A 16713-nucleotide genomic window follows, 5' to 3' on the forward strand; every position below is an offset into this window, starting at 1 on the left:
GTTTGTGAAAACTTCATGAGAAAAAAGAACTGTCATAAAATAGGGATAAGGTAACATAAATTTTATTTTAGGTGGAAATTATTTTCTAAGAAATTTCAGGTGTTCTGTGGATTTTAGTCAACTGTATCACATTATCTCCTTGAAAAAGGAGATTCTGATGTTCAATAGATAAAGGCCAGAATGAGTAACAGAGTCTCTGGTATACTTGATTTTTTTTAGATCAACCATCTTCTCTTCCTGTGAATCAGAACTAGATTTAGTTTTATGTACAGATTTATCTGCATCAATTAGAGACTTAATAAATAAGATTAGGTCAATGCTTTAAAGTAAGGTATGTTTCGAGATAAGTATTCCAGCACAAAACTTGGTACCCAGTGATTTAAGAAAATCAGTATACTCCCTGAAACTTTTAGAGTAAATTTTGCCTAAGAATGCCACTGTCCAGTCCATGTCAAACTAATTAACAGGTCTTTAGTTCATCATCAGCTGCTGTTGTTGTTAGGTAGCTGTCAACTCGGTTCCGACTCATAGCAACCCTATGCACAGCAGAACGAAACACTGCTCGGCCCTGTGCCATCCTCACCATCGTTGTTATGCTTGAGCCTGTTGTTGCAGCCACTGTGTCTTTTGAGTGCCTTCCAACCTGAGGGGCTCATCTTCCGGCACTATATGAGACAATGTTCCGATGCTGTTCATGAGGTTTTCACTGGCTAATTCTTTTCAGAAGTAGACTGCCAGGTCCTTCTTCCTAGCCTGTGTTAGTCTGGAAGCTCAGCTGAAATTCGTCCACCATGGGTGACCCTCCTGATATTTGAATACCAGTGGCATAGCTTCCAGCATCACAGCAACACACAAGCCCCTATAGTAGGACAAACTGACAGACGCGTGGGCAGCAGCTGAGCAAAAGCACTTTGAGTTACACTTACTAATAGGAAAGCTTTGATACATTATTTCAGATACAGGATAAGTAATTCTTTAAATTCGTCCAGTTGATTTTAAGACATTTTAGTTGACATTTTAAATATCTCTGTGCTGATAAGGCAGAAACTGTCTTAATAAAAATAGTTGATTTATTTCAATATAATTTTCTGGTATATATAAAAATAAAATATAAATATTACATGCTTGTTTTTTAGCAGTATGGTTTGCATTTAAATATGACTGTATTGTACAGGAGATAGCGAATGCTATAAATATTTTTATGTGTTAAATACTATAATGATTTTTTTTTTCATTTAACAGAGTGAACCTAGTATCTTCACAAAGTACCAGACAAAACCCCAGCTATTTGGAGGAGATAGAACGGATGGAGGCTTATTTCCTCCTCCTTTATCAGTTGGAAAATCAAAAGGCCTCTTGGAACAGTTTGAGGAGAAAAAGAAACTGGCAAAAGACAAATGTGACAGGTATGCAAACCTTCCAGCTCATCTTTTCTGAGGGAAACAGAAAACGGAGTGCCAATAAATCGTATAATTCAATTTCAGCATAATAGCACTCTCGCCTTTGTAGCTCATTTAGTAATTACCCTTATTTGCTTTCTTGTGAATGTAACTTATAGTAGATTTGAGTGCGTCTGCCATAGTTTTGGCCCCTCTGAGAAGTAAAAGGACTTCTTAGAGAAATGCAGTATTCAAGTAATGTTATATCTATTCTGCCTAAAATTTTGCCGTTTAATTTGTTTTCTTTTCAGATCATCAAGAATAGGAAACGAGATCATTGTTTTAGGGTGAAGAATATAGTGCATGAATTCTTAAGTCATAGTTCAAGCTGATTTTCCCACTTTGAAATGTTTGTATTTTTTAGATATACCCCAAATTTTATACTCTTATTTGTTAAATGTTTTATATATGTGAACTAAATTAGGACTGTTTTATTAATTTGTACATAAGAAAGCTGAAGTCACAGAGAAATTAACTTGTTCATTACTTGGTAATAAGTTATTATAAAGGCTACATCTTTGGGTATCACAGAAATCATAACAACCAAGCAGAAATATTTCACTTTGTTATTTCTCTGACAGTGAAGATCTATCATTTAGCATCACCAGTAGTACTTTTTTTTTAACTCCTTTTTTTAAATTACTGTAAATGTTGTTGTTGTTAGGTATTGTCGAGTGGGTTCCAACTCATAGCGACCCTATATACAACAGAATGAAACATCACCCAGTCCTGCGCCAGTCATTGTTATGCTTGAACCCGTTGCTGCAGCCACTGTGTCAATCCATTTCTTTGAGGATCTTCCTCTTTTTTCTTGACCCTCTGCTTTACCAAGCATGATGTCCTTCCTCAGGGCCTGGTCCCTCCTGTTAACATATCCAGAGTACGTGAGATGAAGTCCCACCATGCATGCTTCCAAGAACCACCCTGGCAGTACTTTCTCCAAGACAGATTTGTTCGTTCTCCTGGCAGTCCGTGGTATATTCAGTCTTCTTTGCCAGTACCATAATTCAAATGCCATCAATTCTTCTTCGGTCTTCCTTATTCATTGTTCAGCTTTCACATGCATACGAGGTGACTGAAAATACCATGGCTTGGGTCAGGTGCAGCTTAGTCCTCAAAATGACATTTTTGCTTTTTAACACTTCAGAAAGGTTTTTTGCAGCAGATTTGCCCAATGTGATACGTCGTTTGATTTCTTGACTGTTGCTGCCATGGCCATTGATTGTGAATCCAAGTAAAATGAAATCCTTGACAACACCGTAAATGTATATGTAACAAAACATTTCAGTACTCTTTACATGTACAGTTCACTGACATTCATTATGTTCATCATGTTGTTCAACCATCACCTTTACCCATTCCCAAGTTAAACCATCATCCTTAACAGATCAAGTTGCTTTTGAGGTTCAAACACGTGCTTGGCACTAAGGATGCTATAGGCATAATACAGGGGGCTAAAGCCTGAGCTGGGTTATCTAAGAGGCTGCGATCCAGTTGGAGAGTTAAAAAAAAAAATGTACTTTAAAATAAACTATCAGAGAGATAAATTAATGGTTAAATTATATAGTGTCTAAAGTACACTAGGAGTCTGAGAAGAGCACTACCAGGTGAACAGAAGTCTGGGAGGCTTCCTAGAGGAGCAAGGGCTTGAGCTGGCCTCAAAGGATGGGCGGGGTTAGCCTGGAGAGGGATGAGATGAGAGACCTGCCAGCAAAACTGAGCCTAGCAAGTTTCTGACATGGAGAAAAGCAGACTTAGCTGTGTGCTGGAGAGGAGTAGGAAATTAGCCAGCTGGCAAGCAGAACATCCTCACCACCACCACCAGTAGCCATCAATTCAATTCTGACTCACGGTGACCCCATGTGTGCAGAGTAGAACTGTGCTCCAAAGGGTTTTCAGTGGCTGTGACCTTTCAGGAGCAGACTGCCACGTCTTTCTTCTTAGGAACCACTGGATGGGTTCAACCTGCCAACATTTCAGTAAGTAGCTGAGTGCTTAATCGTTTGTGCCAGCCAGGCACTCCTATGTATAATAGTGGAGGCCCCTAAATACCCAGCAGAGAGCTTAGATTAGATGGTAGCAGCAAAAAGGGGCATCGTAGGTTCCTGAGCACAGGGATAGCATGAAAGTAATGGTTCAAGAAGATTTACTCCACACTGATGTTTAAGATTCTGGTTGGACCCAAAGCCAACTCTACAGACAGGCATTAGACTGGACTATAAGATAGACAGTGATACTGGTAGTGAATGAGCTTCTTGGCTCAAGGGGACACTTGAGTCCATGTGGGCAACTCCTGTCTGGTGACGAGATGAGAAGGAAGAGGGGGACAGGAGCTGGCTGAATGGACACGGGGAATACAGGGTGGTGAGGAGGAATGTGCTGTCTCATTAGGAGGAGAGCAGCTGGGAGTGCATAGCAAGGTATGTATAACTTTTTGTATGAGAGACTGACTTGATTTGTAACCTTTCACATAAAGCACAAAAAAAAAAGAAGATCCCAGTTGGAAATATTGGGCCTCAGAGAAAGCGTCTGCAGCTTTGTAAGCCCCTGACCCCTGCTGAACAGCTCTCTAGGTGGGCTGGTTGTTGGGCGGAACCCAGGTGACTGCCTCAGTTACAAGCCCAAATTTCAGAGCAGAGGACCAAAACCATTAGCACTTCTATGTTCAGAGAGACAAAGAAAATTTCTTACAGAACTCCTAAGTTAGGTATGCTTTCTGTTGTCTGCCTATCTCCCTTTAGTGAGAACATCAAAATGCTCTATTTAAAGTGTTTGATTCTGTTGATTTTAATAAACATTTTCCCAGATGCTGATAGACTTCTTTCTCCTAGAAATCCATGCTCTAGAACCCTAGTGGTTTCTCAGAGGCCCCTTCAGGGCTATGGCAGGGGACCAGGTCCCTGCCCCCTTTCTGCTTCAGGCAGAACAGCTTCAATTTTTTTTTGTTCTCTTGGCTTTTGGGTTATATTTTATTTGAACAATGATTCTGCGGCTAAGAATAAAAAAAAAAAAAATTTAAACATTGCTTTAGGTAAGCCTGTTTTCTTCCTTTCTTCTTTATCTTTGTTTTTTTTTTTTTTTTGGAGTGAAGTGCTTTTCTGTTAACAATTATTTACAAAATAGTAAAAAAAAAAAAAAAGTATTTGTATAGAGAGAACAATTGATGAGGACTCTGAAGAATCCCTCTCCATTTAAAAAAAAAAAAAACTGCATTAAAAAATATTGACTTATAGGAGAGTGAAAAAAAGTAAAGACTAAGGAGCAATTAGTCCAAAGGACTAATGGACCACATGAACCACAACCTACACGAGACCCAGAGACCGGAAGAACTATATGGTGCCTGGCTACCACTGTAGACTACTCTGACTGGAATCACAAAAGAGGGTCCCCGCAAAGTGAGAGAAAAATGTAGAAGAAAAGATCAAATTCACAAAAAAGACCAGATTTACAGGTCTGACGGAGACTGGAGGAACCCCCAAGACTATGGCCCCCAGACACCCTTCTAACCCAGAACTGAAACCACTCCTGAAGTTCAGCCAAAGATTAAAACCAAACCAAACCCACTGCTGTCAAGTCGATTTTGACTCAAGGAACCCTATAGGACAGAGTAGAGCTGCCCCATAGGGTTTCCAGGGAGTGGCTGGGTAGATTCGAACTGCTGATCTTTTGGTTAGCAGATGTGGCTTGCCATAGCTCTTAATCACTGCTTTTTAGGTAAATCAAGTATACAAGACCAAATGGGCAACACCTGCCCAAAAACAAAGATGAGAAGGTGGGAAAGGACAGGAAAACTGGATGAATGGAACTGGAGAACCCAGGGAGGAAAGGGAAAGGGGGAGAGTACTGACACAATGTGGGGATTGTAACCAATGTCATGAAACAAATTATGTATAAATTTTTGAATGAGAAACTAATTTGCTCTGTAAATTTCACCTAAAGCACAATTTAAAAAAGTTGACATATGATAGGCAAAAAAAGCATAATTTTAATAAATTCTGGTGAGTAGTAAACCTAAGATTTTATATTCCTTGTTTTCTTTTACTATATGCAGGTCAGAGATGTGGAAAGAAATGAGAAATTTAAAAATTAGAGAAATCACAGCACTGCAAATTTGGAAGCAGAAAAATGATTAGGCTTGATAATGGGGTTCAAACATAAGAGATGAAAACAATAAGACATCAATTTGCATATTGTGTTTTGAAAGTACATATTTTTCCAAACTTACAGGAAGAACATCTGAAGTTAAGAAATCTCAAAAGAAGTCTTAGCCATTCAGACTGTATACGTTAGGGCTCTCTCAGTAGCAAATAGAAACCCACCCCTCAAACTAGCTTTGGCAAAAAGGAGAATTTATTGGCTTTCCTAACCAAATTGTGGGAAAGACAGGGAATGAACTGCAACCAGAAGCTACACTCTATCTCTTATCTGTGCTTCTCTATCTCTACTTCATACTCTTCTACTAGAGACCAGCTTCCTACCAACAGAGAGGAAAGGACTGTCTTCTCTTACTTCCAATTAAAAAATTTCCGAGGAAGGCTTCTGATAGATCTGGCTTGCTTAGGTCACAGGAGGTGGTATGGAGGGGGCTGACTGGAAGCCCTCATTAGAACTACTTTTGGATGCAAGAAAAAGCAGTTCCTCATGGGAGGGGGGTGCTGAACACACCAAACAAGGATGGCCATTACCTAGGTTATTTTATTATATTTGAGAAAACAGATTAGCCTTATTCATAATGAATAACCACAAATAGATCACAGAAATAACTGTTCTTTCAATGATTGTTGATCATCGTAGTGAAGTTTGTTATTCATTCATTCATTCACTCAATAGAATTATGGTACCTTTCTTTGAAGTGCTCAGTCCTGTTAGAGAAACAGACATGTAATGAATAAATTATACAGCTGGGCCAGAAATAAGTTGGAAACAACAGAAATAAATTTTGGCTCTTTTAAGTAGAAAAGGGATTTATTAAAAGGAAAGTAGAATAGGTCCTGGCTCTGGATAAAAGGGAGTAAGCACACTCCATCCTATCTTTTCCAATGAAAGCAACTAAAAGCCCTGCACAGAATGCATGGAGGAGCTGAGGACTTAGAAAAGTAAATGGCAGCAGGTGGATTGAGAAGGAACCCAGAATTCAAAGTACGAACGATCTGGCTGTGAGTTTCTTTCTTTGTCTTTTTATTTTAATCGAAATTGAAAACTTTTGCTCTGAAAAAGACTCTTGAGAGAATGAAAAGATAAGCTACAGACTAGGAGAAAATATGTGTAAATCACATTTCCAACAAAGGACTTGTATCCAGAATATATAAAGAACTCTTAAAACTCAACGGTAAGAAAATAAGCAACTCAATTAAAAAAGGGAAAAGATTTGAACAAACACTTCACTAAAGAAGATATACAGATAGCAAATAAGTACATGAACAGATAGTAAACATCATTAGCCATTATGGAAATGCAAGTTAAAATCACGGTGAACTACTACTACATATCTGTTAGAATGGCTAAAATTAAAAAACCAAATAAAAACAAAAAAAAGGACGGTGCCAAGTGCTGAGCAAAGATATAGAGTAAATGGAACTCTTGCTGGTGTGGATGAGAAATCATACAGCCACTCTGAAAAAGTTTGACAGTTTCTTATAAAATTAAACAATTTACTGTATGTCTCAGCGGTTGTATTCCTAGGTATTTACCCTAGATACATGAAAATTTATGTTCACACAAAAATCTGTACACAGCCTTTTTAGTAGCTTTGTACATAATCACCAAAAAACTGGACACAATCCAAATGCCCTTCAGTGTGTGAATAGGTAAGCGAACTATGATATGTCCATATGATAGAAAACTACTCAGCAACAGAAAGAATGAGCTGTTGATACATACAACAACATGGATGGGTGAATCTCAAAGACACTATGTTGAGTGAAAGAAATCATTCTCAAAAGGTTACGTACTGTGATTTAATTTAAGTGACATTCTCAGAAAGGCAAAACTATAGGTAACAGTGGTTACCAGGAACTGGGGATGCGGGCTAGGTTTGACTACAAAGAGACAGCATGAGGGATTTTTTTTGGGTGATAGAACTGTTCTATATCCTGACTGTGGTGGTGGTGAGTAAATCTAAATATTCACAGGTAGCCCGTGACAACATATTTGAGTTACGACAAACCACACTTAGGATGACCCGTTTTTTTGTGCTTTTTATCATTTTTTTTTTAATCATTGGTAATTTTTTTTTTTTTAATATGTACTATATACAGTATCGCAGCACATAACTCGTTGATGTTATCGTTCTCGGCTATAATGTTTGCAGCTCTCAAAGACAGGTCAGATTTATAAAGATACTGATAATAAAAGGTAATAATGAAAACTAAAAAAAAAAAAGAAGTATTTGACTTACGTCAGAACTGACTCAGTCGTTGGAATGGAATCCTATCATAAGCCAGGGACTACCTGTATTAAAGCTCAGAATTATATGCCAAAAATAAAAAAGTTAATTTCATGATATATTGATTTAAAAATGTAAAAATAATTTAAAAGGATATTTGATGGCTCATTCTCTTAGCCAGGATTATGTTCAGTTGCATATATTACACTCATAATAACAGAAGCTTAAAAAAGGTAATGTTAATTTCTCTTTGATGTAAAAACTATACTGTGGTGTGTGATCCAAAGATAGGATGATAGTTCCATGATTCTCAAGGACCTGGTTCCTTTTAACATTCTCATCTACCATTCTTAAAGTCTGGCCTCTGTCTTCACAATGCTTATGGCTTCTAGGGCTCCAACTGTTGCCTTAGAGTTTCAGACAGCAGATGGATGAAGAAAGAAAGAAGGATATCTTCCCTTCCCTTAAGAATACTTCTTGGAAGTTACACGCAACACTTCTGCTTATATCTAATGCTGGCTAGAATTTACTCACATGAGCACACCTAGCTGAAAGGGAATCTGGGAATGTCATCTAGCTGGGTGGCAAGGAAAAAAAATCAGAATTCTGATATAGAAGAAAAGAAATTAGATCAGTGGCAGTTTCCTGCCACACTCATACAATTGCCAGCAGCTACCCGACCACGTATAATTCCCCAAATTAAGTCTCAGAATTAGTCCAGTGCAGATTCTGCTGCCTGCTCCTCAGGGTACACTAAACCCTCCCCTGCACAGTTGCCAGTGTAGCCTTGGACCCTGCTACTGGCCCATGGAGCTCCGTTTTTCTGCTACTGTAGCCATAGCCACCAGAGAGTGCTCACAGTATCTTCCTCCTGATTCCAGCTCTGAGCAAGGCATATATGAGGTAAGAGCCCAAGGTACAGGGAAAGCTGAAAAAACAAGGCCCTGGTACTCTTAGTCTCTAAAGGAAGAAAGAGACTGCTTTCTCCCAAACCTGGGGGATTTCCCAGATGGGAAGGAGGGTCAGATGCAGAACAGCCTAAAATAAAGACTCTAGACTTTACCCTGTAAGTACAAAGTTTTAAATGCTGAAGTAGAGGTTGAAACCAAGTGCTTTGGGACTCCTGAGGCCAGGCCCCTAACTCTGACAGTGGGCAGCAGGATAGGCTTCATCCAAAGGAGCACATCTAAACTGAGTGGGTGTTCTGGGCAGACACCGTGTCTATCAGATTCTGAAGTTCACCTCTGAATCAGCTTATTCTGTGAGCCACCATTCACACAGGTTTATATAACTCTAGTCTGTTTCCTGAATATTTTTTAAAGTAAAAATGGGATCATTTTCTATGGTCTATTTTGCTACCTGCTTTTTAAATTTAATAATATTTAATGATCATTTTTCTGTGTAGTCTAGAAAATCATTCTCTAATAGCTGTATTATACTCTATCATATGGATATACTGGGGTGATACTTTAATACAACATGAGTACTAAACACTGAGAACGGATGCTGACTACACACAAATGGCACAGCTGTGTCATGGTGTAATATTGCTGTCAGCCCTGCCTGTACTGTAATGTTCATAAACACATTGTTATTATTGGTCATGTCAATAAGTAAAAGATCAGATTCAATAAGCTTTGTTTTTTTTTTTTTAGTAAAGAGAATCAACTGAGTGGATCTTGGAACAATGTTTAAAATCAAAATCATTAACTAGACTGTAAGCTCTCTGCAGGTGGTGGTGGTGTTAGGTGCCATCAAGTTGGTACTGACTCGTAGTGACTCTATGTACAACAGAATGAAACACTGCCCAGCCCTGTGCCATCTTCACAATTGTTGCTGTGTTTGGGTCCATTGTTGCAGCCACTGTGTCAGTCTATCTGGTTGAGGATCTTCCTCTTTTTTGCTGACCCTTACCAAGCATGATGTCCTTCTCCAGGAGCTGGACCCTCCTGATAACATGTCCAAACTACATGAGGCAAGTCTCATCATCCTCACTTATAAGGAGCCTTCTGGCTGTACTTCTTCCAAGACAGATTTGTTCATTCTTCTGGCAGTCCATGGTATGTTCTATATCCTTCACCAACCCCAAAATTCAAAGGCATCAATTCTTCTTCAGTCTTCCTTATTCATTGTCCAGCTTTTGCATGCATATGAGACAATTGAAAATATCATGGCTTGGGTCAGGACCACCTTAGTCTTCAAAGTGACATCTTTGCTTTTTAACAGTTTAAAGAGGTTTTTTGCAGCAGATTTGGACTTGAATTTTTTTTTTTTTCACTCTGTATCATTGAAGCTTATAACCAAGGACCTTCACAGAAGAGGGCTACATAAATACTCATTGAATAAACAAATGAATTTTCAAAGCAAAATAATTCACCAACACAGGGCAGTACAGAACTTACTCTATTTTTTTTTATATAATTTTTATTGTGCTTTAAGTGAAAGTTCACAAATCAAGTCAGTCTCTCACATAAAAACTGTACCTTACTACATACTCCCAATTACTCTCCCCCCAATGAGACAGCCTGCTCCCTCCTTCCAGTCTCTCTTTTCATGTCCATGTTGCCAGCTTCTAAGCCCCTATACCCTCCCATCTCCCCGGCAGGCAGGAGATGCCAACAGTCTCAAGCATCCATCAGATCCAAGAAACTCCTTATCAGCATCCCTCTCCAACCCATTGTCCAGTCCAATCCATGTCTGACGAGTTGGCTTTGGGAATGGTTTCTGTCCTGGGCCAACAGAAGGTTTGGGGGGGCATGACCACCAGGGTCCTTCTAGTCTCAGTCAGACCATTAAGTCTGGTCTTTATATGAGAATTTGGGGTCTGCATCCCACTGTTCTGCTCCCTCAGGGGTTCTCTGTTGTGTTCCCTGTCAGGGCAGTCATCAGTTGTGGCCGGGCACCATCTAGTTCTTCTGGTCTCAGGATGATGCAGTCTCTGGTTCATGCAGCCCTTTCTGTCTCTTAGGCTTGTAATTACCTTGTGTCCTTGATATTCTTCATTCTCCTTTGATCCAGGTGGGTTTGAGACTCATTGATGCATCTTAGATGGCCGCTTGCTAGCATTTAAGACCCCAGACGCCACTCTTCAAAGTGAGATGCAGAATGTTTTCTTAATAGATTTTATTATGCCAATTGACTTAAATGTCCCCTAAAACCATGGTCCCCAAACCCCTGCCCCTGCTTCGCTGACCTTCGAAGCATTCAGTTTATTCAGGAAACTTCTTTGCTTTTGATTTGGTCCAGTTGTGCTGACCTCCCCTGTATTGAGTGTTGTCCTTCCCTTCACCTAAAGTAGCTCTTATCTACTATCTAATTAAATTCCCCTCTCCCACCCTCCCTCCCTCCCCCCTCTCGTAACCACAAAAGAATGTGTTCTTCTCAGTTTAAACTATTTCTCAAGATCTTATAATAGTGGTCTTATACAATATTTGCCATTTTGCAACTGACTAATTTCACTCAGCATAATGCCTTCCAGGTCCCTCCTTGTTATGAAATATTTCACAGATTCATCACCGCAGAACTTACTCTATTTTTGAAAATAGCTTTTTTTTTTTTTAACGCAGATTGACAATTTCCTAATTGATTTTTCCTAGAGAAGAGATTAGGTTACACTTGACTCTTTATGGACTTACTGATAAGATGTAGGTGGATAAGAAATCCCTGTGTCTAATCACTTATTAAGGCTTTTGGGTAAATCAGAATTTGACATTTCAGTCCATGTAAGGTAAAATCACGTTATAAACAGTTATAAAGCAAAGGATCTCTAATGTATATAAAAAAAAATTTTTTTTTTGTATATAGGAAACATTAAAATCATATATAAAAGGTATTTAATTTGTATGATATAATTTAATGTTGGAGATATAGGTTCCCAAATGCCAATGAGGTCATAAGAATAAAGAATTGCTCCCAATCAGTAGTATAATTTAGTAGAGGCTTTCCGAGGTAGTGCTTTGGTAGCACTGTTAGACTTTAAAACTGCTTCTTTTTGTTGTTTTGTCTTACGTATTTTTTCCAATCAAGTTAATCCATGTACATAGTTTTTAAAAGAATACAATTAGGCTTAAGCGTTAGGGTGCTAACCAAAAGGTCAGCAGTTCGAATCCACCAGCCATTCCTTGGAAACCCTATGGGGCGGTTCTACTCAGTCCTATAGGGTTGCTATGAATTGGAATCGACTTGACAGCAGTGGGTGTCTTTCCCCACTCCCGATTCTCTTTTCCTTTTTGCAGCTGAATTGCAATCCTTTTAAGCTATCCTAGTACTTAACCTCCATATATCTTATGGCATACGTTAGATGACTTATACTGTCATTTCTTCATTTTTTCAGCTCTAGATATTGCCTTCCTACCCTGGAAGATGAGAATTTACTTCTCCTTACCTCTTTGCCTCCTTCCTACTACAAACTCCGTGAGCTTACCATCATCATCCCAATATAGTTATGTGAACATTTTTAGTTAAATCAGTATTCAATCTTTACACGCTTATCACTTATAACTGTTATAATTAACCTAGAAAAACTATATTTCAATGATTACATTTTCCTAATGTTAAAAATTGTCTTATTTTCTTTTTTGCTCAGTTTTCTATGAAGAAATCACAGTTCATCCCCAAATTCTGTAGCAGAACTGAAAAGTTCTTCGGTATATGTTCAAACACATTAGAAATTCTTTCAGTGTAGGTCTAATGGACCACAACTACCACAGCCTCCACCAGACTGAGTCCAGGACAGCTAGATGGTGCCCAGCTACCACCACCAACTGCTCTGACAGGGATCAAAATAGAAGGTCCCAGACAGAGCTGGAGAAAAATGTAGAACAAAATTCTAACTCACAAAAAAAAACAGACCTACTGGCCTGACAGAGACTGGAGAAACCCCAAGAGTATGGTCCCTGGACACTGTTTTTAGCTCAGTAATGAAGTCACTTCTGAGGTTCACCCTTCAGGCAAAGATTAGACAGGCCCGAAAAACAAAATGAGACTAAAGGGGCGCACCAGCCCAAGGGCAAGGACTAGAAGGCAGGAGGGGATAGGAAAGCTGTTAATAGAGACCCCAAGGTACAGAAGGAAGAGTGTTGACATGTCTTGGGGTTGGTTACCAATGCCATGAAACAGTATGTGTACTATTTAATGAGAAACTAGTTTGTTCTGTAAATCTTCATCTGAAGTTCAATAATAAAATTAAAAAAAAAAAGAAAATTTTAATTGGAATGATTAAAAAAACTCATTGTCATTTTCTTCTTGGAGGCATCCCTCCTAGCTCCAATCTAAACTTGGTGTTCTCTAATCACTCTGGGACCAGGTGCCCAACAACTAGGGACATCCCTCATTCCCCCTGAGCCTGCAGAATTATTCAAAATGCCTAGTCCCCAGGAAGCCTGAGAAGCCTAGCCAACCCCACCCTGATTGTCATACATAAGCTCTCTCCTGAAATTCTAGCTTGTTGTTACCCTGTCTCTGGATGCAGCCCCCTGTTTGGCCCTGCATCGTGGCATGCTGTGCCGCCATATCCCTGGGAACTGTGAGTATAATAAACCTAGTTACTTTTCGTGGTCTCCTTGACAGGTCTTTTCCTGCATCACACCTGACTTACCATCCCACAGATCTGTTAGAGCACTCTCTCCTGTGTTGGATCCTCTGCTTCTTGGACCCTGTGTCCTCTTCTTTCTTGGTTTACTCCTTGGGTTTGGTAGAGAACATATTCCAGAAATTTTCTGAGGATAAATGCACAGCACTTAAACAATTTTTTGAGATCTTGTGTACCTGAGAGAGTCCCTGCATGGCGCAAATGGTTAAGTACTTAGCTACTAACCGAAAGATTGGCAGTCCGAACCCACCCAGGGAAGCCTCGGAAGAAAGGTCTGGAGATCTCCTTTGGAAAGGTTACAGCCTTGAAAACCCTATGCAGCATAGTTCTACTTTGACACACATGGATTCTCCATGAGTCAGAATCAACTTAGCAGCAGCTGGTGGTGGCGGTGGTGTATATCTGAAATTCTTTATTTTCCCCTCACACTTGATGCAAATTGGGCTAGATATAGAATTCCACGTTGTAAATTATTTTTCCTCAAAATTTTTAAGGCATTGCTCTATGGTCTTATTGCTTCTTGTGTTCCTTTTAAGAGGTCTAATGCCATTCTAATTTCTGATCCTTTGTATCACTTGCTTTTTTTCTGTCTGGAAGTTTTTAAGATGTTTTCATTAGAGTTCGGACATTTTACAGTGACATGCTCTGATGGGGCACGTCATAGTGCTTGGACATTGGGTAGTTCTTTTCTCAATCTATAAACTTGTGTCCTCTGTTCTTGGAATTTTTTTGCGTTTTATCTTTGAGAGTATCCCCTATTTTCACTCTTCTCTCTTTTTTGATATCCTACCTTGGGGATGTGTTGGACTTCCTGGATTCTCTGATTGTTTTTTCTGACTTTCATCTATTTTCCATCTCTTTGTGTTCTACTTTCTATCAATTTCCTTAACTGCATCTTCTACTGAATTTTTTTATTTCTGCTATTTTTAGTTTCTAGGTACTCATTATTTTCTGTTTTTATCACTTAATACTATTCTGTTCTTAACATCCCTAACTCATTAACTTTTTTCATTTTTAGTATTTTTATTGTTTTCAAATAGTGTCCTAATTTCTTTCATATTAAGCATGTGATTTGTAGATTCCTGAATAGTAATAATAAATCCTCTTTTTAAAGTTGATCTGGTGGGCCATCAAAAAGACTTGGTATGAAAAGTTAAGGAGTCTGGGTGGTGCAAGCAGTTTGTGATCAGTTGCTAATCTAAATATTGTCAGTTTGAACCTACCCAGTGGTTCTGTGCGAGACAGACCTTTTTATCTGCTCTTGTAAAGATTACAGCCAAGAAAACCCTATGGGATGCACACCTATGTTCATTGCAGCATTATTCACAATAGCAAAAAAAATGGAAACAACCTATGTGTCTGTCAGCAGTTGAATGGATAAGCAAAATGTGGTATGTATGGACAATGGAATATTATGTAACTGTAAAGAACAATGATGAGTCTGTGATACATGTTATAACATGGATGGATCTGGAGGACATGGTGCTAACTGAAATAAGTCAATCACATAAGGGCAAATATTGTATAATCCCACTTTTATACAAAGACAGGAATAGATATATATAAAGAGACCAATGTTCACTGGTGGTTATAGGGGGGAGAGGGAGATCACAGTCTAGATTGTAGATTCTTGTCATTTTTGGTGATGGGAAAAGTGGCACTGGATGTAGGTGTAGTGAGCACAGCTTGACCAAAGTAAATGATGTCACTGAGAAGCACTCAAGAGAAAAGGATGATTTTACTAAAGAAGTTGACATATATAATTTGGCAACAACATCAACAATGGCTAAAAAATGAGCATATCATCACATGTGTATGTGTATTGGCATATAGTTATATGAGTAGGTACATGAGTATACATATGTGAGCTCAGATAGAAATATCTATATGTATGTGTAAGTACAGATATGTGTGTGCAGGAACATGTACTCATAGAGACACAGTTACAGGTCCTTCTCAGACATAACCAAACAAATTGTGAGACTGGTTTTCTAGGTTTGGAGGCTTAGGACCTTAGTCATACGGGACAACTCAGTCAATTAGCATAGTAGAGTTCACAGAGTTCATGTTCTGCATCCTGGTGAAGTGAGTAGTGTCCGGGGTCTTAAAAGCTTATGAGTGAGTGCCCATCTAAGATACAACTATTGGTTTCCACTTGTCAAGAGCAAAAGAGTAAGAAGGTAACCAAAATCGTAGAGAAGAAACAAGTCTACAGGGCTAGTGGCCTACATGAGACGTGGCCTCATTTACCATGAGACAAGAAGAACTAGATCGTGCCTGGCTACCACTATTAACCATTCTGACCAGGGCTACAAAAGATGGTCCCAGATAAAATGGGAGAAAGATGTAGAACAAAATTCACGTTCTTAAAAAAGGCCAAACAGCGGAGAACAAAAGGCTCCCTGAAACCATCACCCTGAGACACTCTAAACCTTGAACTGAAACTATCCCCTGAGATCACTTTTTTAAAATAATTTTTATTGTGCTTTAAGCGAACGTTTCCAAAGCCAAACCCAGTACCGTCCCGTCGACTCCGACTCATAGCGACCCTGTGCCAAAAAGAATTAGTCGGTGTTCAACCATTTCAAGAGGCGGCATACGATCAGGAACTGATGGTACTGAAGGAAGAAGTCTAAGCTGCTCTGAAGGCACTGGCGAAAAACAAGGCTACAGGAATTGATGGAATATCAATTGAGATGTTTCAATAAACAGATGTAGCGCTGGAGGTGCTCACTCATCTATGCCAAGAAATATGGAAGACAGCTTCCTGGCCAACTGACTGCAAGAGATCCGTATTTATCCCTATTCCCAAGAAAGGTGATCCAACCGAATGTGGAAATTATAGAACAATATCATTAATATCGCACACAAGCAAAATTTTGCTGAAGATCATTCAAAACCGGCTGCAGCAGTACATCGACATGGAACTGCCAGAAATTCAGGCCGGTTTCAGAAGAGGAGGTGGAACCAGGGATATCACTGCTGATGTAAGATGGATCCTGGTTAAAAGCAGAGAATACCAGAAGGATGTTTACCTGTGTTTTATTGACTATGCAAAGGCATTTGACTGTGTGGATCAGAGCAAACTGTGGATAACATTGCAAAGAATGGGAATTCCAGAACACTTAATTGTGCTCATGAGGAACCTTTACATAGATCAAGAGGCAGTTGTTCATACAGAACAAGGGGATACTGCATGGCTTAAAGTCAGGAAAGGTGTGCGTTAGGGTTGTATTCTTTCACCATACCTATTCAATCTGTACACTGAGCAAATAATCCGAGAAGCTGGGCAGTATGAA

At 39.2% G+C, this 16713-nt stretch overlaps 1 protein-coding gene across 1 annotated transcript in view; it reads left to right on the top strand.

Annotated features, from left to right (window-relative positions):
- The window catches only part of IHO1 (interactor of HORMAD1 1), a 55115-nt gene that overhangs the window by 18199 nt on the left and 20203 nt on the right, over nucleotides 1-16713 (top strand). The window contains exon 7 of the mRNA XM_049862402.1: nucleotides 1243-1406. Coding sequence (XP_049718359.1) covers nucleotides 1243-1406 — 164 coding nt within the window. The remainder of the gene's footprint in view (nucleotides 1-1242; nucleotides 1407-16713) is intronic.

The sequence above is a fragment of the Elephas maximus genome, chromosome 20, assembly GCF_024166365.1.
Source record: "Elephas maximus indicus isolate mEleMax1 chromosome 20, mEleMax1 primary haplotype, whole genome shotgun sequence".
Classification (NCBI taxonomy): Eukaryota; Metazoa; Chordata; class Mammalia; order Proboscidea; family Elephantidae; genus Elephas; species Elephas maximus.